The following is a 27,156-nucleotide window of genomic DNA, read 5'->3' as shown; positions in this document are numbered from 1 at the left end:
AGGCATCTGCATTGCAAAAATCTCTGCAATCATTAGAAGTCTCTGCCGACACACCAAGGACTCAGTGCACCTTGGCAGACAAATCCTCTGCGCCCCCATGGAAGAGACCCCTCCAGTGAGATTGAACTCATTTGTAGGGGCATAGCATGGAGGAAGCTTGTCACACTGCGTCTGTTGTGTGGATGAGCAATGGTTTTTTTTATTTCCCCCTCTCAAGAGCTCCCAAACCAGTGCCAGATTCACCCTACAAGACTGTAAACTGAAAATATAAATTGAGCATAATTTTAACTGGTGACTGGATAAATAACCCCCTGGCTGTCCCAGTTGGGACCAGTTACTTTGGCACGGCGTGAACAGCAAGGCAAGGAGCAAGGCAACAGAGACTCTGGCCCTCCATGTTTTCCATATACCCATCTGCAGCAGGGAAGGGACAATCCTCGCAGATGGATTGAGTGAGACCCAAAGGAAGGCTGAAGGTTTCAAGCATAGCAAGCATCCCTTGGTACCAAACCAGGCTGACTAATCAGGGAGCGATGCTGAAGGAAGCCACTGTGTAGGCCCCTCCTCACCCCCAGGGATATCTAAACCTCAGTCTAGGGCCTTAACGGGAAAGGGAGGATTCCTTTATCACACACAAATTTTACAGGACAGTCAGAGCATCCTTCATCTATAGCAGTGCAGGCATAAAACAGGGCAGGTTGGATAACAACCTGACCCCCTTTGGATTCCTCTTCACAGTCACCCTTTGGGATCTCATCAAAAGGCTCATCCCACCAGAAGAGCACATCAGTAGTGGCAGTTCAAGTGGGCTTGCTTTCAGCTGGTCTCCACTGGTTTCTACTGGTCAAGCAGTAGGCGGAGGGACCAGTAGTCTGACCCAAGTATTCTGAACTCTAGTTGCCAACAGGAAATGGTTAACATTTGGCAACTGGAATTTCAGCAACAGTGTAACTAGCCACAAATGAGTGCTGACCTGGTGGCCTGACAACAAGCAATGGGGAGTTCCCTCCCACTTCACCATGCGGATATAATAGGGTGACCAGACGTCCCGATTTTATCGGGACTGTCCCGATATTTGCTTCTTTGTCCCGCGTCCTGACCAATGTTTGGTCGGGACACTGGACAAAGAAGAAATTTTCCCTTCCACTCTGGCGCTCGGCCCCCCCCCCCCGCCCCGGCTCCGCCCCCTCCTTCCCCCATTGGCTCCCTCCCCAAATCCCCGCCCTGGCCCCGCCTCTTCCCCAGCATTCCTCCTCCCTCCCAGGCTTGCAGCATGGCGGTGCAAGCCTGGAGGGAGGGGGTGGCGGCGGCGGTGCCTGGATCCTGGAGCTGGTGAGTCAGCTCCAGCACCCGGGCACCGGACGGGCGAGCGGGCAAAGGGGGCCTGGCAAGGGAGGGAGACAGGGAGGCTCAGCTGTGAGGGCCCCCCCCCGCCGCGCCAGAGGGCTTCTTCCCGGGCTGCCTCACCCGGGGCCGGGAGTGCAGCCTGGAGGCTGCTCCAGCCCTGCAGCCCACGGGGCAGTGCGGTGGGTCCGGTCGGGGGCAGCGCGGAGCAGGCAGGGGCTGGGTGGGTGGCGCGGGCCGAATCCCCGCTGCTGCTGGGGAGCCCCGCGCCTCTCCGTCCCGCTCGCGGCTGCGGCTCCTTCCCGGCCGGACGCGCCCCCCCGGCTTGCCCCGCGCACATGCGGCGCACGTCCAGCTGCTCCTTCCCGGCGGGAGGGAGACTAGGCGCGGGGGACGCGCACCGCATGTGCCCGGGGCAGCGGAGGGCGCGTCGCGCTGGGAAGGAGCCACAGCCGCGAGCGGGAGGGAGAGGCGCGGGGCTCCCTGGCAGCAGCGGGGATTCGGCCCCTGCCACCCACCCGGCTCCTGCCCGCTCCGCGCTGCCCCCGCCCAGACCCACTGCGCCCCGCATATGCCCGTGGCGGGGAGGGCAGCGTGCGGGGCCTGCTAATGCCCCAGGCCCCTTAAAACTTTTTTTTTTTTTGCTCCGTTCCCCCCCCTTTTTTGCTCCGCCCCCCTTTTTTGGCTCCGCCCCCATCCCGATATTTTACACTGGTAATCTGGTCACCCTAGGATATAAGCATCCAAAGACACTCGGCCAAATGCAAGCCTACAGAGTGGGGAAAGCGACCCAATAAGATCTAGTCGAGATGATAACGTTAAACCATGCCATAGCCCAGAAAGTCCCCAACAGGCGGCCAGCAGGAATGCCTGCTTCCCATCTCACTATATAAATCTATCTATTCTATTCATTTCTTTATTTGTTTTTCAAAACACTCAGTAAGTCCATGTACATATTTTTTCCCTTCTTCTTCTTTCTGGGGGAATATCTTGACAGCTAAACAGCAGCACTGAGCCACTCTCATTACATGTTGTAATGAAAAAGTTGAGCTGCTCCGATGCTGTTTATCAAGGAAACATCCATTATAAATGACATTTTGCTTGTACTAGCAAAGGATATGAAGCTGGGGACACAAGTTAAATATATATACATACATGTACCATACATACATGTACTATATATAGTCAGTGCCAGAACTGAATAATCACCCTCTCCCCATCCCATAAGCCAATTGTTTTAGGGGGAGAGGACTGGGAAAGGGGAAAGAAACCGAAGAAGAATTAAAAGCTGCCCTGCCTTTGGATGCTGTGGAAAGTCAGCCTGTAGAGGATGGGAAATTCTTAAGTACCAGCATCACTGAAGCATATAAGACCAGATTATTTGTGGTCTTGACTTGCTGATGCAAGATGAAAAATACAGCAAACTGCAGCTGCTGAAATCAGCTTTTTTCCTCCCCCTTCCCTTTCCCCTTAGCTGAGGTTAGTGTTTTGCAAAAGGCTTTTATATTCTGGGAGCTAAAACCTGTCCATTGCAATCAGACACACAGCACAGGGAGTTTGTCAGAATTCTCAGTGGCAGAGGGGAAGGCTTCCTGGCACAAAAAGCCTTGCAAATCACAACGCTCCCTCCTCTCACTCTTCAGCACTCAGAGAGCGGGAGAGGGCCAGGGCTTGGGAGCTGGAGGGTCTCTCAGGGGCCTTTCAAAAGGCATCATAATATAAATGAGGAGGAGTGGCAGGATTTCATGCTAAGGCACCTAGAGATCTGGCCTCTCCAACCTCCCCTCTCCACATCCCAAATCTCTGAATCCAACCATCTGGTGAGGAAGAACAGAGTTTCAATAAGACTGAGCAATGAAGAGGCAGTGGCACGCTGCATTGAACAGAGTCTATTTACAGAACAGGCTGAGACTGTGCAGCTCACTTCACCAGTATCCTGGCCAGCATTTCAAGTCAAGTATCTGGTGGCAACATTTAGTGTATTAACCCTAGTACATGCCCAGGCATTCCAGCTTCGCACTGCTGGAACTGAAAGCTCTGCTGCAGTGAGAGAACCAGGACTAGACTAGTAAGAAATGCTGCAGTAAGGACTGACCTGCCTCATTAGAAGTGAGAGAGAAGCTCAAGACTAGAGGAGCAGGGGGTACCTCAGGCTGAAAGAGGTGCATTGGCTGAGCTACTGGGACAGGGCTAGAAAAATCAATAGATGCCAGAAAATGAGAGTAAGGCACAATGAGAGACTGGGTTAGTTGTACCAGGGCGGGAAGAGCCAAGGGGACTGCAAACAGGGCCGGTGCAACCTATTAGGCGACCTAGGCAGTCGCCTAGGGCACTAGCATTTGGGAGGCGGCATTTTCTTCGGCGGTGACCGCGGCGGCCAGATCTTCGGCCGCCCCAGTCGTCGGCGGCATTTAGGCGGAGGGAGCTGGGTCAGGGGGGCGCGGGGAGGGCCACCTGCAACAAGTAAGGGTGGGGGCGGCACGCAGGGGAACTCCCCACCCCAGCTCACTTCTTCTCCACCTCCTCTCCTGAGCACGCGGCCCTGCTCTGCTTCTCTCCCTCCCAGGCTTGCGGCGCCAAACAGCTGATTGGCGCCGCAAGCCTGGAGGCGGGAGAAGTGGAGCAGCGACGGCGTACTCGGGGAGGAGGCGGAGCAGAGGTGAGCTGGGGTGAGGAGCTGCCGCATGGGGGCCGCATCAGGGCAGGGGGGGGGGGGGGAGCTGCCACGGGGGGGGGGGTGCCTCAGGGCGGGGGGGGGAGGGAGCTGCCGCAGGGCTCGGGGAGGGGGTGGAGCAGAGGTGAGCTGGGGTGGGGAGCTGGCACACGGTTCCCCGGGCCGGGGAGGTGAGGCACTGCCATGGTGGGGGGCGCCTCAGGACGGGGGGGGGGGGAGGTAGGGAGCTGCCGCAGGCCTCAGGGAAGGGGAAGGGGAAGGGGTGGAGCAGAGGTGAGGTGGGGTGGGGAGCTGCCGCACGGCTCCCCAGGCCAGGTGGGTGGGGAGTTGTCACGGGGGCGCCTCAGGGCAGGGGGGGCGGGGAACTGCCACAGGGCTTAGGGAGGGGGGAAGTCGCAAAGTGGAAGTTTCGCCTAGGACGCGAAACATCCTTGCACTGCCGGTGCCCTGACTGCAGATCACAATTACAGCGCATTGGGAAAGTTGGACAGGTAGAGGCGGCAGTCTCAGATCTGAAATAGCAGCATGGCTGCAGGTTGGAGTTAAAGTACATTAACAGAGCTGTGGAAGAGCCCAGGACTAGAGTACCAGGGGGTGCTGCAGCTGAGAATCGGTGCAATAGCTTGTGTGCTCAGAACGGGGATTTGGGAGTGTTGGGCCTCAAATAGCACATTGGAGGCAGGTCAGGATTGTGCGGCGTCAGCTCTGTGCGGCGTCAAGGCTCTGGCAGAGCCGGAGGAGGAGTGAGGAGCCCAGGCCTAGGATGGTGCTCACCAGAGCGAAGGGTGATCGGTGGAGGGCTTGAGCAGGAAGCTTGCCCAGCACTTATCCATGTTGGCCCTGCCTCCGGTCCTTTATGTTTGTGAGCTCAATACTAAAGAAGAGGTGGTGTGTGAATTACAGCAACTCAGAGACCCAGTTAGCAGAAAGTCCTGCTCCTTTAGGGTTTGGCTAGGATTGGTCACTGCTGTTCAGGGTCTTTCATTGGAAGCTGCAGGTTGAAACAGTTCTAGCACATGGCTTAGGGAGGCCTGTTTGCCTCATTCTCCCAAAAAGATCCTAGGACTTTAGAATTTCTTTTACCCTACAGCAGGCAGGAGAGTCCCTTGCCCAAACCATTCACGACCCTCAGGAGTAACCAATCCGAGAGGTGTTAGCACCAAGTCCTCGCGTCAGAACCAAGGGAGTGCCCAGAAATCATGGCATCCCATTGCTTCCTCTGCTTGTGTGTTACAGCCCTTCCCCCACTCTGAGTCTGCCCTGCATAGTTAGTTTGCAAGCTCTTCAGGGCAGGGACTGTCTGCTCCTCTGTCATGCAGCGCCTGGCACAATGGGGACCCATTCTTGGCTGATCCTTAGGCACTACCGTAATAAGCAGGATTAATGCTAATAATAATGCCGAGGGCGTTTTGCATTTCAGTAGACATCTGCGGCCTGTAAACTTTAAAAAGGTAGCACAGAGGCACAAAAACCTGCCTGGAACAGAGTCTAATCAGAAATGCTGATGGCATGGGCATGGACATTGCACTCCAGGAGAAGCAGTACTCACCCAGCCACCACAGGACAGCTGACCTGTTTGTATTGCTAGCGTTACAGTGCAAGCAATTAAACATGCTTCAGCCAGTTCCAAAGCCTAGGCTTGTACCCAAGGACCCTGGGAGCTTTCTGCAAACTTCCCTGTCAACATTCACGCAATGGGTTGATACACAGCTAGAAGCCCAAGTACCTGAGTTTGTGGAGAGGTCTGGCCCCCACCAAAGCCCAGTGGAGTCCCTGGGAACCTTTCCATTGAATCATAGAATATCAGGGTTGGAAGTGACCTCAGGAGGTCATCTAGTCCAACCCCCTGCTCAAAGCAGGACCAATCCCCAACTATATTGAGTTCCATGGGCTTTGGATTGAACATGAAGGGGCTGGATTTTTTTTAAAGGGCTCAGGACCTGCAGCTCCCAGTAAAGTCAATGGGAGTTTGAGGCACTTAGCACCTCTGAAAATCATGCTGTACATGCAGAAACAGTGTTGGTACCTTGGGGCATGGTGCAGGATGGCTGCACTCAGGCTGGTCTACAGGTGTTCAGTGTCCAGCAATAGCATGAGAGGGACCAGTTCTCCTTGTTGGTCACCCCAGTGTAAACCAGGCGTAACGCCACCAAAATCCACGGAGTCGCATCAGGGTGCAGGTGGCACATGTGTAGGAGCCGAGTCTGGCCCAGAGTGGCTTCTTTCTTAGATACAGCCCCAGGGAGCTTTAGCTCAGTCCAAACTCATTTTCCAGGTGAGCAAAAGCACACGGCCCAGCATGCCCGATGTCTAAAGCCAAGTCCTGTATCGGAACTTCCCAAAATGGGGTTGGCTTGGAAATCCAGGTCAGGCTCTGCAGCCTGGGTGCCCTTTCTAAACCCATCACAATTAGGTCATTCAGCAGGACCTAACTTTCAGAAGCGCTAAGCCCCAGGCAGTGCTCAGTGACGTCAGTGGGGGCTACAGATGCAGCTCAGCACTTCTTAAGATCAGGCCACAATGTTGCGATTCACCCCAGCACAAAGACAGTGCACCACTTCAGCCTCCCTGGGCAGCACAACTATAAAATGGGGCTGCTGCATTTCCAGACCCATTCCAGCCAGCAAACTAAATCCAGTTCCAAATCTTCTCCTCCCACCAGGGAACTATACCCAGAGCCAATTCCAGATGGGCACAGAAATCCAGTCCATGTTTCTATTCTCTTTATTCCAGGTGCATGAATCCTCTCTACCTGTAGGAAATGCATGCTCAGCCTGAGGGCTGCACTGTTTCATTTGTGTCGGTCACAAGAAAATCCAAAGGTGGCAGTGTAGGAGTGTGTGGCTCTCGTAGAGTGTGTGGCTGTGGAAAGACACCAATGGCAGCGTATGCAAGCTCACTGCCAGCACAGACTTACATCCAGCTGGCTGGCTAGCAGAGGGGTAGAGAGCGCAGCCTACTGCAGCTCTCTGGGGGAAGTACAGCTGTGAAGGGCAAAGCCATGGAGGGGGAGCCAACCGCCTGAGCAAGGTTTGCGTCAGCTGGCCCAGCCTCTGATGGTCTTAGACAGGGGAATAGCTGATCACGCCATGGTGGGAGTGAACAGTATCCCTATTGCTCTGGCAGCATTTGGCTTCACCAGTGCAGGGGTGAAGCCGTTACTGATTTTGGGTCCCTGCCCTCTTGGCCACCGTGTTTGCCCCTCTACAGTTTGGACTTTTCTAATCTCACCTTGGCCTATTCGGGGCAGCCTGGGGCATCCACAGAACACAGTGGGTGTCTCTTGGTAACAGCAATCCAGCCCACAATGGAATAACGTTAGCAGAGACTGGAGGTAAAGCGCAAGCGGCACGTTGTTCACTTCACCGCCTCCTCTCATACCCGCAAGGCTGTTTATATGAGCTGCAGCCCTCCAGGCTGGTACATTGTCTGCTAGTTAAAATACCTCCATTTCCAGCATTCAGAAAATAGCTGTCTACAGTATTGCTTTCAGCCATAATGGAAAACTGATAGCTTTTATCTCCCCAACTTTATGACTATTGATGGGACAGAGGCCAGTGTCTGACGACCATTTAAAAGCCAGCCCTGTGCAGTCAGAGAGCAGCAGGAAAAACCAGTGAAATCTCCAGAATGATTGTCTGGCTGAGAATATGCCACTGACATCCAGTAAACAAAGGAACTAAAAAAAGAAAGAAAAGAAAAAAACTTTCCATCTGGGGGCAGGGGAGGGGAATCAGAAAAAAAATATTCCAGTATTGACTTCTGCAAGCATTACTTCTCCAAGGTCAGTCTCAGTCCCACGGTGTTAGCCATCCTGCCTGCCCAAGCTTCATAAGGGGAGGACAGGAATTTAAGAACATCGGAATTGCTGTACTGAATCAGACCAGTGGCTCACCCAGCTCAGTCTTCAGAGTTGCCCGCTCTTGCAGTTTTATTATGAGTCTTGCAGCGTTTGATGTTTTTTCTTAAAGCTCCAGCTTCCTGGATTCATGTCATTAAATGAAAATCTCACTTTATGGTTAAAAAACTAAGTTTCAAGACCTAGCAGTTGGGAAGAAAATCTGGAAAATGTGACCTGAGTCTAACGCTAGGGGGTAAGAAATCAGAAGGCAAAGAAAATGAATCCAAAATTATTGCTGTGCATAGGTCGGAAGTTCATTTTTCTAGAGGATTTTGAGATTTTGACGTTTAGCTGCATTCCAAATTGGAGCAAAAATTTCAAAGGAAAGAAAATTCCAAAACATTTCTTTTTGTTTCTGGTCAATCAAAATGTTTTGATTTTGACATTTTTTTATTTGTATTACAATATATAATTGCAAGACACAAATAGTATGTAACAAAATTTAAGGAACTCAGCAAATTGAAGAGACATTTCAAAATGAAAAAATGAAACATTTTTTTCCAAAAATGTTGAAAAAGGCCATTTCAACATTGCTGGAATGCTCCCTCTCCCTCTTCCCCCCCCCCACCCCCCAAAAAAGGAAATTCCAGCAAAATTGACCCAGCTTTGAGAAGTGTTTAGATGTCAACTGAATTGCGTATTCTGACCGAATATGGCTCCATTGGAGTTTCTCCAAACAGCTTTAGCTAAAATGTATCTTTTTTAAGCCAATCTCATGATTGGTTGAGGCCTGACCCATGATGTTTGAATGCTTGGGGCTGGTGCTACTGAGCATCTTGTCTCCAATGATGGCCAAGACCAACTGCTTCAGAGGAAGTTGCAAGGATCCTGAAGTGGGCAATTATGGGATAACCTGCCCATCAGGGAAGTTTCTTACTGACCCCATCAGTTATTGGTTGGGTCCTGCCCTGAAGTAAGAGGGTTTACATGTCTTCTAGCTTTCTATCTTCTCTAATGTAGCTGGGGATGTTGTCATTACCCAGTGAAGTCTCCAATCCTTGTTTTGAATTTGCTTCTGTTTCTGGTTGTTTTGTAAGGTTTTCTTATCAGAGCTTGGCCCTGTTTTCTCCCCCACGATCTCTGGGTTCTGCTTGGTTTGGAGGTTCTAGCCTGTGATCAGGGTACAATGAGGAAGTTCTGGGGTAACCCAGTATGTGATAAAGGAAGACAAGTTTCTGCTGGGAGACAGCCAGTCAGTGCACTAGACTTATCACATCTAGAGATCTCAATCCTGACCCTCAGAACCCTCTGCCATCCCAACGCGACTCTTCCAAACTCTGCCCCCAGTCCTGAAGGACAGTTCTTCCTGGGGTTTGCACACAATTCTGCCAATGCCCTTCCAGCTTGCCCAGCAATCACAGTCCTGGGTCCTTCCTGAGCAGAGCCTGCCTCTCATGCCAGACTGCCTGGTACTTCTGGGATAAGGAACTCCTGGCCACCCAGGCTGCAGGCATGCCTTTGCTATTTTGTAGCAATTGGCTTTGAACAGCTTCTGCCGCGATTCCATGCAGCTGCTTTCTCGCTGGTGGCTGTGCACCAAACCCTCCGAGAATACGCAGAAACCTTTTTGTAGCTACAGCGGTGTCCATAGCCAGCACGCTGTCACAGCTTGTGTCTGTAATCTAATCTTGTACGCTCCTTCTACTAGTACAGAATTTACACATGCTTCATCACCTAACACAGGCTATGGCATCCAGCACCACAGCAAACAGCCCCATCTGCCTTTTGCCATCACAACCCCGTCCAGTCTGTAAACGCCCCTCCTTTCAGGGACTGGGGCCGCGCATTGCATTAAAACCCAGCCTGTTCCCAAGTGATTGGGGAGCGGAGTGAGATTTTCAAAGCTGACTAAGGAATTCAGATGCATAACTTCCATTCATTTTCATGGGAGGAGGTATCTGAATCCCCGTGGCAAACCTCAGAGCTGACTCTTGGCAGCCTGACCTGTGGGGGAAGATGGGACTAGAACAGAGACCTGCTGTCTGCAGAGACCTGAGTGGCAGTGGAAGATGAAACTAGAGTTCTGAATAGTGCTTCCCAGGCTACACTGAATAATGGCACTGGGTTCCCAGCTGTTTAGCTCCTGTGTGCCTATTTCTTCAAATGCCCACTAATCCTCTCTCATCAGCTGAGCTGCAATGCTTTCACCAACTGTTGCATCACTGCTCCAAACACTGGAGGGTGTTTAACTGCACATCCCACTCTCCTGGCTTGAGGATGTTTTGAACTGGGCCAGCCTGAACTTGGGACTCCCTCACTTGCCATTTTGAATCTCTTATCTCTGAACTCTGATTCTAACACTGGAAATTCTGGCTGACCTTCGAAACTGAGCTGCCAGCTGGAATCTAGCCCAGGCCAGATGTAATTATTGCTTGACAGCAGTTGAGTTGCCTGTGTGATGAGTTGGGGGGGGGGGGTCTCATTCAGGCCAGTTCCAATGGGACAAATCACAAAACCAAGTATTTTAATGGATGCCTTTGTGGACAGTCTCAGCAGAGGCCAGAGACTGAATGGATCTTGGAGCGAGAACTCCCCGCTTTGCTCTGACCCTAAAAGAAAGTCCCTCCAAGCCCAGGATGAATCTTGACTGCTGTTGCCCATGTTAGATTTGTTCTGTAAGAACGTGACATCGGAGCCTGATCAGAGACTTTCCACTGACTTCAAGTGGGCTTTCGATCAGACCTCCTGGCCAAGATTTTCAAATCTGATTTGGGGAGCCCAACTGGAATCAGCTTAAAGGGGCCTGGTTTTCCAAGGGCTGGTGCTCAGCGTGAGTTGAAAAAATCAGGTGGTCATCTTAAAAAATAGAGCCGAGGTCTCCAAAATCCCGGCTCACTTTGGGACGTCATCTGTTTCCAAGAAGGTGAGAGGCTTCCCCAGCATGATATTCACGAAAGTCTTCCATGAAAAGCACATCTCTCCGGGTGGCTCTGCTTTTTTTGGTTTGTTGGGCTTTTTCCTCTTACACCAACTGCTGTGAGATAACAGCAGAAATCTCTGCTTAAAGGTTCTCCAATTACAGTCCATGTTGCCTTGCATTAGCAGTGGAAGTTGGAGGCTTAATTACCTCCCATCCTGGCAGAGAAGCTTTATCTCTTCCTTGTGTTGCTATTAGGTAGCATTGCTGCTTGTTGATTTGCTTCAGAGTGCAATCAGCACTCTTGGTCCCATGTAAAGATTAACAAGATGAGCATCATGCAACCACTCAGGACTGATAAGTACAGGCACATATCAGGCTCTCGGTGGTCCAGTCAATGAACTTACACCTGTATGTGGCCCAGTTACCCTCCACTTTCAATGGCAGTTGCGTGATTCTAATTCCATCCTATACAGAAGGTAGTGGTGCACACTACCCTAGCTGGGTCATCATGGCTGGAATTTTCACAAGGGGTAAGCACTCAGTAGTGCCAGTTGGGCATCTAAATAAAGGTCACGTTCTCCAAAGGGTCCAGCACCCAGCAACTCCCATTGTCACATTAATGGCCAGATTTTTAACCAAACCCAGAACCCAACATGCTGAGTTCTTGTGAAAATCTGGCCTCAGTTGTGGATGCTGAGCACTTGGAAATCTGACCCTGAGCTCTGGTCCCAAAAGACAGTGCAACTTTATTTGGTATAACCCAAAGCTTGCACTGCTTCCAAAAGGGGGCTACAGGGCGGGACAGAGGCACCACCCAGACATCACTAGGCCAAGACTGCATCTATTCATAATGCAGAAGGAGTATCCACCTCACAGACCCCTTTCTCTATACTCCTTCCCTGACACCTCCTGGCTATGGGTCTGAGAGCCTTCTCCTCTACAGCTCCTGCCATCCGCCTCCCTGAACTCTCTCTGACTGCCCTCTGCCTCTCTTCACCTTTCTTCACTCTTGTCCCATGTACATGCCTCTTAATCTCTTCCCACATCCTCCAATCTCATTACCTCTTTAAAGCATGTTTTGGAATAGACAGCCCATAGAGAAGATGCTCCACTAAACTAACTTGTGCTACTTTATACTGTCCTGGCTAGTGTGTAAGTGTACCACTGCTCTCTACTGGATGGAATCTGAATTCCTCAACTGTGTCCCCCAAGCTCTGTACTGCTAACAGCGGATGGAGATTCTTTCTGAGCTCAGGTGGGTGGCTCTGGGCTTCCTCTGAAGCAGGAAGATCTGTGTCAAGTCTTAGGCAGTTCCCAGTTTGTTAGAGTATCCAGAACTAGTACAAATATCTGGCCGCCACAATGACACCTCTGTGCTATCCACAGAGGATTTAAGAGGAAGCCACGCCAGCTGGTCCTGAAGAACGATGAGGTTGACATCCTCCAAAGGAAGTCAGCGGAGTTCGTTATTGTGGCAGAGGTTCTGGAGCCAGGACTATTCTACACCAGCATAACTGCGCTTGGAGGGGTAACACAGGAGCTGATAAAGGCTGCCTGAGGCTGCAGCCCAATTGAGACAGATGCAAAGTGAGCGAGGCCAAAGCCTGCATGCTCTATTTATACACATTCTCCGCATGCTGAGGTTGAATTACAGCCTTGGCAGTGGCTCATGGCTAATGCCTTGTACGTTTTATAAATAACGTACAGCGCCTTGGAGACAAACAAGGGAGAGGAGACACCATTCCAGCAACAGACAGAACTACAAACAAACATTAGGCTCTTTCTGGTGTTCCCGAGTGAGCGTGGAGCCCGCTTGCCAGCACATCTTGCCTGGAGCCAAAGAGGATGCATACCAGGGGGAAGGTTATCATGCATGGCACCTAACTACCTGCACAACTGACTGTCCCTGAAGGAGCTTGGACTCCCCCAGCTACAGTCTATGGGTATGTCTACACTGCAATAAAACACCCATGGCTGGCCCGTATCAGCTGACTTGGGCTTGGGCTGCAGACCGGGCTCTGGGGGACCCCACAAGGAGGGAGGGTCCCAAAGCCCAGACGTCAACACTGCAATTTTATAGCCCCACAGCTCAAGGCAGCTGACACAGGCCAGCCGCAGGTGTTTAATTGCAGTGCAGACGTGCTCTTTAGGAGCAGAGATTGATTCTGTCCAGCTTCAGTTCTATCCAGACGTGTTTTTCTCTCTCTGGTTTTTCTAAAGGTCTCAGTTTTGTCCCAATGTGGAATCAAATCAGCGCATTGCATAGGGAAGTAGAAGTGCTCTCCCCAGCTCCAAATTTACTGCACCATCGTGGGAAATGCAAATGACATCCCTAGGTGAGCAGAAACCTCATCTGAACAGCTCCAGTAGATTCCTGGATGCTCAAGACTTAGCCGGCAATGGATAAGCCAGTGCCCACCACAGCCAAAAGGCTAATAGCTATGGGAACAAATCTGTAGGCAAGTGTTTCACTTCAGCCTTTCCAACAGCTGTGAGGGAGACAGAGGGCTGGGTGCAGGTTCCAATGGGAACAGCAGGTTCCCAACCCTTCTGCAGGGACAGTGCTGTAGTTAGATGCCAAAGACAGAGAGTCTCAGCAGCTAGATAGACAGACAGACAAAGTCATATAGACAGGGGCAGCGGGAGACTCAGATACACTGAGACAAGACTATCGCTAATGATGTTTTTCCTTGGCCGGCTCTTCCGTGCATTCTTGTAACATCAGTCAAGATTTTCCTCTCTCTGATCTCAGATGACACTCTCCACCCACTCCCAACACAACAAGAGCGCACAGACCAAAGCAACTCAGCTCCCCACGTGCCAACCCCAATGGTCACATCCACAAAAAAACCTTCCCCAAACTGCCTCTGGCACACAACCCTCACATTGGCCCGATCCCCAAATCGCTCACCCCAAAGTGCCCCTTATGACATTCCTGCCAAATCCTCTGCTCCCACAAATCACCCCAAACACACCAAAGGGCCCCAGCATCCAGATAACCCCAACACGGACCACCCAACCCACACATACACACCTAGATTTATCTTAAGACACATGCACCCCAACACACACCCCTTGGAGAGATAGGAAATGCAGGGTTTGTCCTCCTTTTGGTAGCCTGATGCCCACATCACAGCTGACCCTGTGCACTCATGCCATCTGACACCCAGAAGCCTCTTTGCCTCCATCAGCGGATTTTTATTACACTGCCAACAGCTCCACTCTGCTGTTTGTCCCCAGTGGGACTGGCTGGGCTGCCGCCTTCATCTCACTTCAGTAAGACTGGCACTCACAACACTGACGCCCGCTTCTAGCTCCAAGCCCCAAAACAAACAGCACTGAAACTAATCAACCTATGCTCCCCCCAGTATATTAATAACAGTTTGAAACAACCACCCTAACCCCAAGCAGAGGTTGTTGGGATTTTACCCCAAAAGGGGAGAAGTGCCAGAGACTACAGGAAACCCACCAGGGACTTCACTATTGCTATTGATTTTAAGTGGAAAGTGCTCAGATCCCGTGATGATGGCTGGCATCACAGAACCCACAGAGAGTCTCTCAGCACCTTAGTGCTCAGGCTCAGACTGGGCCGAGAAAGGCCCCCAGAGCAAGTATCACCAAATCCACAGCTTGGCACAAACGCCAGCCTTGTTCCAGGGATAGAAGAGCAAGGTATGAGCTTGGGCGGGGGTGGGGGAGGAGCAGGGCCGAATTGAGGGTCACTGGCAAACCTGTGGAGGACCCCAGAATAACTGGGGGTGCTGCTGATGGGGATTAAGGCACCTGGGCAGTCGAGTGGCTCAGGAATTTTTCAACAACACTTATTGTCATTGGAAAAGGCCAATTTGTCTAAACTGAAACTTTTCACTGAAATGGTGCAGGTTCAACAAAACTTTTCCCCAGAAAGTTTCTTGGGCCCAGGATAGAATTCCTGTCAAAATGAGAGAGCCCCAGTGATCAGGGCACGTAGCAGGGATGTGGGAACCCAGGTTCAGGTCCTTGGTCTTCCTGATTTGGAGCAGGGACATAACCCTGGGTCTCCACCATCTCAAGTGAGTGCCCTGACCCCCAGGGTATTCTGCGGTTGGGGTCTCTCCTGCTGGAACTGTTGCTCGTTGCACTGAGCCAGGGCCAGAAAGGATGACTCTATAGCCCAGTGGTAAGGCCACCAGAGCAGGGACTTGAACCTGGATCTCTCACATCCCAGGTGAGTGCCTGGCCACCTGGCTTTTCTGGAGTGGCACTCTGGCTATGTCTAACACCTAAAAAACCTCAGAGCCCAGGTCAACTGATTCAGACATGCACTGCTGGGATAAAAATAGCAGTGTAGACATTCAGATTCAGGCTGGAAACCTGGCAAGAGGTGAGGGCCTTGGAGCCCAGGCTAGTCCAAGTGGGAATGCCGACATTGCTAGTTTAAGCCCCTTGCACAGACCTCATGAGTCCAAGTCAGTTGACCCAGGCTCTGAAATTTGCTGCTGTGGGTACTTTTTGTCTGTGTAGACGTGTTTTTCTCTCTCTGGTTTTTCTAAAGGTCTCAGTTTTGTCCCAATGTGGAATCAAACCAAATGCCAAAACCTCAACTTTTTTCACAAACAAAGTTCTTTTCTAGGGCTGCCAACCCTCCAGAATGGTCCTGGAGTCTCCAGGAATTAGAGATTCATTTTTAATTAAAGGTTACGTCATGTGCACAGACACAGAGTGGTGCACACAAACACCCACCCACGCATGCACCCCAGCTATAAACTCAGCCAGAGGATCTGCTAGAGCCATTTCCATTTCAAATGGCAGGAACCAGATTTCCTCTGTAGCTCGCAGCCTGACAGTTAAAAAGAAAATTCTTCTTTGTTTTTTTCCACCTGCATCCCTCAGGGAAACACAGCTCAGGTGTTGGGCCGCACATGTCTGCAGACAGGTCTCTTCTTCTAAACAGCTTTACAGCTGCAAACAAAAGCAGGTCAAGTGAGCTGCCCAAGCATGTCAGAATCCCATTGCATGTGAACAGGGATACTAGCTACTCCATACTGGTATCTCGGGATGCCTTGGATAGATTAACCCTTTGCAAGGAAGGACATTGTTGTGCAAGACCAGCACTATCCCTTCCTAAAGCCACCAGACAATAAGGAGTCTAAGCAGACAAGCATGACATGCCCTCAGGGCGAGAGCAAGGGACTGGGAGTTACAGCTCCAGGTGCTATGCTGGGATCTGGAAGGCAGTGTAGGTCTATCAGGTAGAGCAGGGGCAGTGGAAACCAGAATTTCTGGGTTCTATACAGGCTGACTTTAACATCTACTTTGTACTTTCTTAGCATAGTCATGAAATGTTCTCCAAGTGTTTAATTAATTCATCACAGCTATAGGTGGGATAGGCCACTATCACTATCTACATTTTACCAAGAGAACAAACAGGCAGAGAGGATAAGCCCAAACTTTTCAAATTCAGTGGCAAAAGATAGGCACCTAAATAAAAATTTAAGTGCCCGTGTTTAACAACTCAAGTTTGAAAATTTGGCCTCACGAGCCACCCAGTTAGCCCATGGCAGAGCCAGGAATGGAACCTCGGGGTCCTGGCTTCCATGCCCCCTTACTCTAACCACTAGCCCCCACTCACTCGCTGAGGCAGAAATAGCATCCTGCAGTCCTGACTCCCCATCCCCTGCTCTAAGCACTAGACCTGCGCTGCCCTCCACAAGCTAAGGATAGAACCCAGAAGTCCTGCTTCCCCAGCCCTAGGGCTCTGATGCACCATTGTAAATTCTCTTCTTTGCCAGGAACATATTTCAAAGTGAAAACACACAAGGCAAATGTCGCACACTTTCCCGCACTCCTGCTGCTCTCCCTCCCCTTTCAGTCTAAACTTCGTTTCATGCTGGAAGGGGTCTATAATTTGTGCGCTGCAGAGCTACATTCTCTCAGGCACTCTCTCTCAACTCTTTCCTAATGCAGGTTATTTCCCTCTGCGAGTCGGACACATCCACAGCATTTAACTTCTGAGCAAGCGTCGGGCTGGCAGACCTGCTGACAAAGAGCTGCCGTTAATTTGACGCTGCACAGAGCCTGCCCCGTATCATTTATTCATAGACACTGGTTTATTGTATTACTGGTGGATGAAAAGCCACATTCAGAAGTTTCAAACATACTCCTTTCCAAGGAGAGGAGAAGTAGATACAGCTTTATGAGGGCAGGGAACTGGACCTCTGGAGGTCCCTTCCAGTCCTAGGATTCTATTTTGGCACTAAACCCCGAGAGCCTGCAGCCATTCGACAGGAAATGAACCCTCCTCCGATATTAAACAAATTCTTTACGCGGCCAATCTGCCACTGGGGAGAGTAAGGGGAGTTTTTGCTGTAGGAATAATAATGCTCAGAGAAAAGTCTGGAGCACGCTCGACTTAGTTTGTACACAGGGAAACCAACAGACGTCACTAAGAGCAGAGATACGGGCGTGGGTTTTTAAAGCAAGAGCTTATCTCTGAGTGGTATTGAAATGTAGTATCTGAGCAGTGAGCACCTCACAGTCTTTCATGGGCTTATCCTCCCAGCACCCCTGTGTGGTAGCGCAGTGCTTTATCCCCATTGTACGATTGGAAGACTGAGGCCGTGGGGACACGTCTACACTGCGTTTTAAAACCCACCGCAGAGCGTCTCAGCCTGGGTCTACAGACTCTGGCTCGCGTTACAACACTAAAAATGAAGACTGGGGTGGGCTTCAGAGCCCAAGCTACACAGCTGTATTTAGCACCATAGCATGAGCCTGAGTCTGTAGTCTGGGGCTCTAAGACTCACTGCCGTGGGTTTTAAAACACAGCGTAGACACACCCAGGAGGCTACGTCTATGGTCAGTCAGAGGCAGGGCAGGGAATTGACTACAGGGGCCCAGGGGCCCAAGCTAACACTCTAACCATCAGGCCGTCTTCCTTTTCCCTACACCTGCCTGCCACTGAAAGGCAGCTCCCCTACACCCCAATCCTCCAGACACAAAGCATCGAATGAGGACTCCTTGTTACTTGCTTATTATTTCTATTACTGCAGTGACTAGGAGCCTGAACAGAGATCCGGACCCCAGCATGCTAGGCACTGTACAAACACACAGTCAGAGACAGCCCCAGGCCCAAAATGCTCACAGTGTATATAGACAAGACAGAGAAAGGGTGGGAGTGGAACAGGAGGCTCAGAGAGGGGAAGTGACTGGTCCAAGATCTCACAGCAGGTCAGTGGCTGAGCTGGTGAATAGAACCCAGGTCTTTGGACTCCCACTCCCTGGCCTTCACCGCTAGAGTCTAGACTATACTTCCCCTTAAGCCTGGGCTTGTTAGCAGTGCTGGTGAAATAAAAACCAAGAGGGAAAACTGTCTCTCCCTTGTTATTCAAAATTCAAAATGTAACGAGGAAGGCTGTCACACACAGAAATACTTCAACCAGCTCCCCCGTAGAGCAGATTCCGTAAAACTCTCATTAGATCTGGGCGCTAAATTCCCTGGCGCTTCCAGCAAGCCAATGACATTAGACAAAAACTTAAAACAAATTCCTAAGTACAGCTGTAGACCTTCCCCATGGAAGGTCGGATGACATGATGATGAGAACGGTGTAAATACCTAGAAAGGTTAGGCTGGGGTAGGCTAGGCAGACAGACAGATTACACATGCCAACAGACAGACGAAGGAATCTGAACAGCTGCGACAGAACATCACTGCCAAGGCAATGCTTGAACCAGCAGAGGGGACACCTCTAGACATCCAAGTCTATGGATAAAGAATAAAGCTCCTCCCCAACAGCAGACAGAGCCTGGACTACACAATCCAGCCTGAGTTCTTCTAGTATCCCACCAAGGAATAATGGAACACTCGGTCTTCCGGATGTATGGGCAGGCAGCCAGCTTACCCGAGTGGCTATACCTCGGTACAGGATCCCCCAGACACCAATCAGCAGAAATGCTGCAGCCATCGGGGATTGTTTACAACACCACACACTCATCCAGCAGCAAGGGGGGTGACCGAGAAGGATCTGAGTTAATCTCTTAAGTCACAGGCTCCTCCCGAGGGAGTTAAAACCAGCAAAGAGAATGCACAGCAGATGGATTACATAGCAAGGTGCCTACTGTGGAACATGGAAGCACCATGTCACGACAAGCATATCAGAGACAACTGGCCCATCCTCTGCGAGTAGGAAGCGGCGCAGCTCCATTGACATCCTGGAGTTGCACCGCCCTGGTCTAAGGGCACATGGAACCGTGCACCAGTTCACACCAGTAGTTTAAAAACCTAGAAGAGAGCCAACCAGCCAAATTCAGCATGGGGCCAGAGACCAGCCAAACAACCAGTACCAGGATCAACCCAGCTGCCAGTGGCTAACCAGCTCTGCCAGAGCATAGTGCAGAAGAGACCACTGCAAACATGTACACAGACCAGCTGCACACCCTGGCACTGCCAGGGAGCCAGAGGAGGCCAATCACTGCATCATTGTATTGATGCAGTGCTGTGACTGTTCTGTGCCTCCCTCCACACTCCAGCACAACATCCCCTCTGCCCACTCCTCAGCCTGGCTCATGCGGGTGCGGGGTGAGAAGAGTTGGGAATGGAAGAGGAGGCTTCTTTTCCCCCCACCTCCAATGTCCTGGCTGCTTGGAGGTACTGGGAAGGATCCAGGCTTGTTGGGAGACCAGGCAGATAGAAAAGGATTTGCCCTCAGGCCTCTGGACCCCACCAGATCTGCAGGGAACGCCCCGTGTGGGTCTGTAGGGCATCCCTATTCTAGTCTTCCCATCATGCCATGCAGGTGGAGAACCAAGACCAAAGCGTGCACTTGTGGATGGCCCGGAAGGGAGGGAGGACAGTTCTTACCGGCAGAGATGGTCCGTCCGGCACATGTTCCGCAGATCCAGGCAGTTGGGCTTCTCCTTGTCCTCATAGGAGCAGCTGGGGACTATGGTCTGCCGGCGGCGCTCGGCACAGGCCTGGTCCTTGCAGGAGCAGAAGAGCAGCCGGTAGGTGTATTCGCTGGGCACCCGGTCGAAGAACTGGCGCAGGGCCTTGTGGCACTTGCGGCGGTTGCAGCGCTCGGTGGCTGAGATCACCTTGCTGCAGGTGGAGATGTAGGCCGAGCGCAGTCTCTTGCAGTTGTCATTCAGGTTGCAGGCTTTGGCCGCATCTAGGCAGTGGTTACTTTTGGAGTTGGTGGCAGGATCCATTCCTGTCCGAGCAGAGAGAAGGAAAGGGGATGGGTGTTACTCAGAGGGATGGCAGAGTGGCTGATGCTGCTGGCATGCCCCAAAACTAGGGAAGAGGAGAGGATGTATGTAACTTGGGGAGCCAGAACAGGGCATCACCACAAAAGGGTGGCTACCACATTCTGGCATGCCCCGGCACCGAGACCCAGCTGCAGTGTCCAGGCACACACCGCACTATGCTACGACTGGGATAGGCATCACCAGAACCCAGCCGAGCCACTCATTCAATGCAGCAGTCATCGGCCACATTCCTGCCAGCCGGGATGCCGCACAGCAGCGTGGCAACCGCAAGTGGGGAGGCACCGAACTGGTTATTTGGCAACGCTTCCTTCCATTGAAAATCCGGGCCTTGAAGAGACACCTCTACATTGCAGGTCCCTGTGGCAAGGACAAGAGGAGAGCAGCTGCTTGGGTGCCACATGGGGCGAGGTGAAGAGGAGAGGGCTGGGGAAAACAAGGGTCCAACTAGGAATTTATGGCCACTTTAGGTTTCCTGGGTGCTTTGCTCCCCCCTCTCCCAGCATATTCTTTCACTAATGCCGCTGTAATTACAGCTTGGCTCATTCCCAATCAAAGCCTGAACACAGAAGATATTTGCTTTTAAAAAGAAGTGTCTGTATATGGACATATGAGCATAGGCAACAAATTGGTACAACTCCTACAAAGATCCATGTGAAAATGCAGCAGCGGCAATGGTTAACTGCGTGGCTACTGGGTAAATAAGCTCCCCGGGGGGCATGTGTGATGCTGGCATCGCTGCACAGCTAGAGGCACGTGGTGAATGACGTGTGTCACAGTTGGTGCTGCTTCACGGTCTCTGTGTAAGCCACTGCAGCCTGACACAGAGGTGCTGGGCCAACTGCTACTAGCAGGGGGTCACCTCAAGCAACTGGGTGAAATATTCCCCTTCGGCCAGAAGTGAGATGCAAGGGCCTCACATGTGTTATCTGCCTAGGCATGAATTGCGCCGTTCATGCAAAGGACAGGGGATGACAACCTGCCGCCCTGCACTGGGCGCAGTCATTCCCACCAGTAAAGTGTGGGTGTAAAGCGCTACCACACTGGTAGCATTTTGCACGGACAGGGCACTGGTGACTGATCACAAGAGGAGCCTGGTTCCTATTTACACTAAGGCCTCAGGCTCCTTTGCACTGCCAAAGCAGTGTCAATAAAAGGGCAAAGGCAGGCTCAGCAGAGCATCGGGCTCAGGGTGTCTCACACAGAGAACTGATTTCCAAGGATGAATAGATGGTTGGATCCCACTTCTCCAGAGAGGGAAACAGAAGACGAGCTGCAGGGGTAGCCCTTAGGAAGGTACAAGTCCACCAACAGACACAGATTTTACCCTTCATCCATCGGCACGGTGGCCCAGTTGAGCAAATGGAGCTTTGGGAAGACTAGAGCATAGTCCATCTGATTGGTCAAGCACCGTAGCAAACCACCTGCCCCTCACAGACCCATCCACCAAGGCAGCACCCCAGAGGCCTAACCCAGACCCCCCTAGGGTGACCAGATGTCCCGATTTTATAGGGACAGTCCCGATTTGGGTTTTTTTTTCTTATATAGGCACCTATTATCCCTCACCCCCATCCCGGTTTTTCACACTTGCTATCTGGTCACCCTGCCTGAGCCAGCCTGTCTCTGGAACTCCAGGCTGAGGGCAAAGATGCAAGTATACTAGGTACACTATATGCCCCAGCGGAGAGGGTGGACTAGATGGCCTCTTGTGGTCCCTTCCAGACCTGTGTTTCTATGATTCTACAAGCAGCTGCAGGGTTCATTGCTGTGTGCAGCTCAAACCGAGAACCATTTCCTGGTCTCTGCTGAGGAAACACCAGGCAATTGGAGCATTTTTTTCTTTTAAGTGTGTTAATACTTTGGAAAACTTATTTGCCAACTTGGCACAGGACCCCTCTCTGCCCTCATCTGATGGCAAATTCCAGCCCTCAGCATCACAATGGGCCAGACCCAGAGCAACCTCCACTCCCCCACTGACTTCAATGAGAGTCACAGGAGCTCAGACCCCCTTAGTCAGGCGCTCTCAGGCATCTAAGTCAGAAAACATGGGCACTGTCACCCGACTGAGACATTGGCGTATTCACCCCTGCGATCCGCATTACCAATTCCTATTAGGAGGGTCACAGACAGCTGCCACCAGATCAGTGTGTAAATCTGCAGCCAGAACAGGACCTGTATTTAACATGAATTTCCCTAAGGTCTGCTCGGACTAGAGGTACGCATCTGGCATGGAAGGGGTTAACCTGAGCCAGGCGAGAAGCAGTAGGGGGATCAGAGATCATCAAATAATATTCAGTGCATAATTTATGCCATGAATTTGCAATATTTTTCTAGTCCATGATTCAGTGAATAGGGATTAATTATTCGCCCAACTCTAGAACAGAATCACCTCCTATGATGTGCTGGGTCCCAGCCAGCTAGCACCTTCCCCACTGGTTCCCCCAGGGGGCCACGTGACCACTGCCCATAGACACAGTGTATCCTAGGTGCTTCCGCAGCAAAGCAGCTGCATCACTGCAGCCCCTCCAGTAGAGATGCACTAACCTGGTGTAAGACAGGGCTGGCTCTGGTGAGGCATATCTGGAGTTCGCCATACCAGCCCAACCCTCCCCCCCCTTTTTTTTTTGCCTGCATTAATAACTTGCACTAGTATCGTCCCATGGACGTGGACAGCCCCTAGTCTAGGCAAGCTAAGAGCACTGAGCTAGAGACCCAACAAGACCGCTTGCAGCCAGGCAGGACCAGGGAGAAGGGGAGCGGTGCAGTGAAGAGAGCTGCTGGAGAAGCGGAAATGCCGGCCTGCCAAGTGCACAGCTGGATTTGCAGCATCTGCTCCCGGAATCCCAGCAATCAGCAAAAACAAAAAACAAAAACACACACACACCCCGGAGAAGGAACAAGGGCTAACTTTTTGTCAAAATGATGAATTGCCCAAGGAGAGCCAGGTGCTATTTTAAAGTCACCCAACTGCATCAGTAATTTCTTCCCTAATTTCCCCTCCCCCACAAACCAACCAGGATCCTGGATTCGTCCGCTGTTCCCCAGTTTCCACTGGCAGAGACAGATGGCAGCATCAAGGAGGGTTTCCTAACAGAAGTATTTGCAGAGCCCTGGTAATTAGCAAATGGCAAGCAGCTACCTAGGTGAGAAACCTTGGCTTTGTTTTTTCTGCTCCCTGCTTTGTTCCATCAGTGCTCACAGGCCCCACCAAGAGCTCCCCCACAGCCAGCCCTGCTAAGCTGTTGTCTACCAAAGCAGCTGTTAAGAGAATCAGACAGCTTCTAAAGCCATCTCTGCAACTGAGACATTTCAAGCCTCGTTTGGAATACAGCCTTCCAGCACCTCTCCCTGCAGCACTCCCTGCTGGGAAAGGCCAGAATTGGAATGGCCCTACAGCCAGTGCACTTGCACCATTCCCTACAGCGCCTCCTGCTGGGAGAGGCTAGAACTGGTGTAGCCGTGATCACACCCGCAGCTGGCTCTGATGTGCCATGTCAAACACCCTACTTGAAAAGGCAGGGATGGAAGTAGCTACAGTCCCCCCACCCCCGACACATGCACAGCCAGCTATTTATCCCACACCCTTCCCCAGCAGTGGCTTGGGGAGTGTTCTCTGCTGGGACGGTTGCTTGCCAAGCTCTAGACAAGTGCTAAGTACTAACACAGCATATACGTTAAAAACCTACCCTGCGAAATACAATACAGAACACAGAGTTTGCCCAGATTCCTGTCTTCCCAAGCTACATACGTTCTACCCTGCAACTTCCCCTTCCCTAGATACCAGAGTGAGAAGCAATAGACAGATGATAAGCAGGCAGACATGCCTGGGGGCAGCACATATGGTAGTAGGCACATGGCAGTTCTCGCTCTCCAGCTCCCAGGGCCTTTTTTCACCTTGTCCCACACTCGCTGAGCATTTGATCTGGGATCTGGTTTAGACCAGAAGGAATCAGGCACTGGTGCAGCTGGATCATGCTCTCTCCGGCCAATCCTCCTCAGAACACTTAATAGAGCGGAGCGCGCAGCATTCTGATGCACCGGCATACGTGTGGGATCAATGCACAGTGCTGGCTTATTGTATAATCCTCGTGAGCATCTGCTTCTGTCCTGCCTGAGACCTGCGGGGACCTGGATGCATTTTAATAGAGCCTGCACTTGGAAAAAGCGCAGTTTCTGGGGAGCTCGTTAATAAGGCACAAGCATTAACATTTCATGAGGCAGAAAGGCAATGGGGTCTGTGAAGCTGGGGCTTCTGAGGGAGCTCTGGAAGAGTGGCAACTCCATTCCCCTCACCCCCTGAGCTTATCCCAACCCTCACAACAGGCAGGACAGGGCCCAGGGCCCTCCAGGGATAGGAGATGGTGCAGAGACTTCCAGGGTAGGAAAGGGGAGGTTTCCTGCAACCCTGTGTATGCTGCCTACTGTGCACAGATCAAACATACAAGAGCTCGAGCCTGCATCAGGGCCTCCAGCACAGAAGTTAGATGCTTATCAGCAGCACCCCAGGTCCATCTCCCTCCCCATCAGCCTGTCAGGCTTCGTAGAATCTCCAGTACAGGTGCGTCTGGAAGAATTTTGAGGCAAAATACTGGATATAAAGTCTGAGTCTCGTATGAATCGCTGCTAACGTCCATTAATGCTGTCGGAAGCCATGTCTGCTCTCCCTAGGATTGCCTTTGGCTCTTGAGACAGATGTGTCATTATTCACCCCTTTGCCAACAGCCAGGCACCGCTAGCACAGGAAATGAGTGAACATTCGTCACCAACTTGTGGCCTAAGCTCAGAGCGCTCCCTTGTCCAGCATGGGTTCCCTTCACTGCAAACATTGGGCAGAGACAGTATCAGGCAGTAGAACACTGTTCTGGCTTGAGCTAAACCTTGTTATGGGTCAAACATGGCCACTGTCTTTCATTCAGAATAAATGTAAAGAATCCATTGTGATCACGTGACTGAAGCAACAGCGGCAGCACCCAAAACATAGGCACCCGGAAAAGCAGAGCAGAAGCTGAATTATGTGGCTCAAAGGGTTTCAAGTGTATGGACAGGGCTTTGATTGGGGGAACAGTTTCTCTGGTCTGTGAGCGCACGCAAGAGGCACAAGACAAGGAGACAAAAGACAGAAGCAGAGAGAAAAAGCCAAGTAGACGTAACCTGGAAGCACAGTAATGTGGTCCTGAGATAAAGCTAAGAGACAAAGCTCTTTGCATACAGAGTGCTGGCTGGAAAAGCAGGCGTGGGACAACCAACAAAGGAAATGTCTGTGGGTTTGTTTGTTTTGTTCCTCCTGTGTTTGGGGAAACAATTTCTCCTCCCAACTAGAACAACTGCCAGGGTCCCAATTTTAACCAGCTGCTCAGACCAAAAGGGTTAACAATAAAATGTAATGGTTTCTACTGCAAGGGAGACTTACAGGCAAAGTATGGCAAGCTTTTAATGAAAGGGGAGGAGAGAAGGAATCTGGGATAGAGATAGAGACAGGGGAAAGCTGGTCTTGTGCTTAAAGAACTGGATGGGCACTCAAAAGATTTGGGTGCAATTCCTGGCTCTGCCACAGACTCCCCTGTGTGGCCTCAGACAAGTCAGTTCATCTTTCTGGGTCTCAGTTCCCCCACCCCAATCTGTAAAATGGGGATAATAATCCTCCCTTTGTCCCACCCTGTGTCTGCCTCATCTGTTCAGATTGTGAGCTCTTCAGGACAGGAACTGTCTCTCACTATGTGCGCATACAGGGCTTAGTGCAAGCGGCTTCTGAGCCAAGTTGGGACCACTAGGCATAACAGTAAGGATACCAGAGACAGAGGCACAAAAAGCTCTGGAGGCAGCTGGTCTCCAGAAGGGAAGCTGTGTGCACAAATGGAGGAGAACAGAGCTGAAATTGACCCCATGATGGAAGTGCATTTAGCAGCTTCCCCCACATAGCTGTGCCAACGCCCTCTCACCTGCTCTGCAAGCAACCTGCTGTTCCATGCCTTGGCTCTCCACAAACAGCTCTACTGATGCATATGAGCAGGGCCGGCTCCAGGGTTTTGGCCACCCCAAGCAGCCAAAAAAAAAAAAAAAAAAAAAAAAAAGCTGCAATCGCTATCTGCGGCGGCAATTCGGCGGGAGGTCCTTCGCTCCAAGCAGGAGTGAGGAACCATCCGCCGAATTGCCACCAAATAGCTGGACGTGCCGCCCCCCTCTGAAGTGGCCGCCCCAAGCACCTGCTTGGTAAGCTGGTGCCTGGAGCCAGCCCTGCATATGAGTCCTGCCCTCTAGCCCCCCTGACCTTCCACCCCCTGCCTCTCCAAAGCACAGACTGCTAATTGTGCCAACTTGGGCATTGGGTCTATTGATGCAGGAAACAAACACACACAAGGGGCTAGGGGGAGACCCACTACCAAAGCCATTGGTGTTGGCATTTCAGGAGTTCCCAATCAGGTCAGTTGCTCTGCAGCCAGCAAGCCTGGCGTATGCAATATCTCCCTCTTTGCTTCCACAGCCCCTTTTTTAAAAGGTTACGGTAATCCCACGGCTACCCCCACAGGCAATTAATGCCAGGCTGGCCCAGCCTTGTTATCGACAAACAACAGTAACAGCTCGTTTGCTTCAGTTGCTTCGGCTTCAGGTCGGGGGGAAGCTCCCGCTCCCTTCGCAGCCTCATTACTGCCATGCATGCATGGACACAGCACCAAGGGTGGAGGGCAGAAGGAATGAAGGGAGGGGCTGGGAGAAGCAGCTGCACCGAGCCACGTCCTCAGCTGCTCTTAAAAGACACCGGAGAAGAAACTTGTAGGAGCGCAGGATAGAGGGAACATCCTGGGCAGGAGGCCAGGACAGGAGAAAAGCCCTCAGCAAACGGGCACACAGGGTGGTGGACTAGGGCAGGAATGGAGATGGAGTGGCGTCTGAGGCAGGACAGGTGGGTGGGGTGTAGTCAGGGCAGGAATGGTTGGATCCTCTGCAATAACAAGAGAAGAGCAGCAGGAGGGTAAGGGATGGAGCTGAACAAGGGGTGGGAAAGGGAAACCGTAGGCAAGAGGCAGTGCACACATGTGTGCGGGCGGATGAGTGGAGGACATTCAGGCTTTAGAGATTCAGGCTTTTCAGTCCCTGCTTCAATCCCCACTGGGTTGGCCAAGATGGTGGCAGTCA

General features: G+C 51.6%; 1 protein-coding gene across 3 annotated transcripts in view; it reads right to left on the bottom strand.

The window, feature by feature from the left end:
• GFRA2 (GDNF family receptor alpha 2) overlaps positions 1 to 27,156 on the bottom strand; it is a 101,113-nt gene that overhangs the window by 36,869 nt on the left and 37,088 nt on the right. For all 3 annotated transcript variants that reach the window (XM_065584612.1, XM_005285089.5, XM_065584611.1), the window contains one exon: positions 19,619 to 19,967. In XM_065584612.1, coding sequence (XP_065440684.1) covers positions 19,619 to 19,967 — 349 coding nt within the window. The remainder of the gene's footprint in view (positions 1 to 19,618; positions 19,968 to 27,156) is intronic.

The sequence above is a fragment of the Chrysemys picta genome, chromosome 2 (genome assembly GCF_011386835.1).
Source record: "Chrysemys picta bellii isolate R12L10 chromosome 2, ASM1138683v2, whole genome shotgun sequence".
Taxonomy (NCBI): domain Eukaryota; kingdom Metazoa; phylum Chordata; order Testudines; family Emydidae; genus Chrysemys; species Chrysemys picta.
This window is presented reverse-complemented; position numbering and strand designations above follow the sequence as displayed.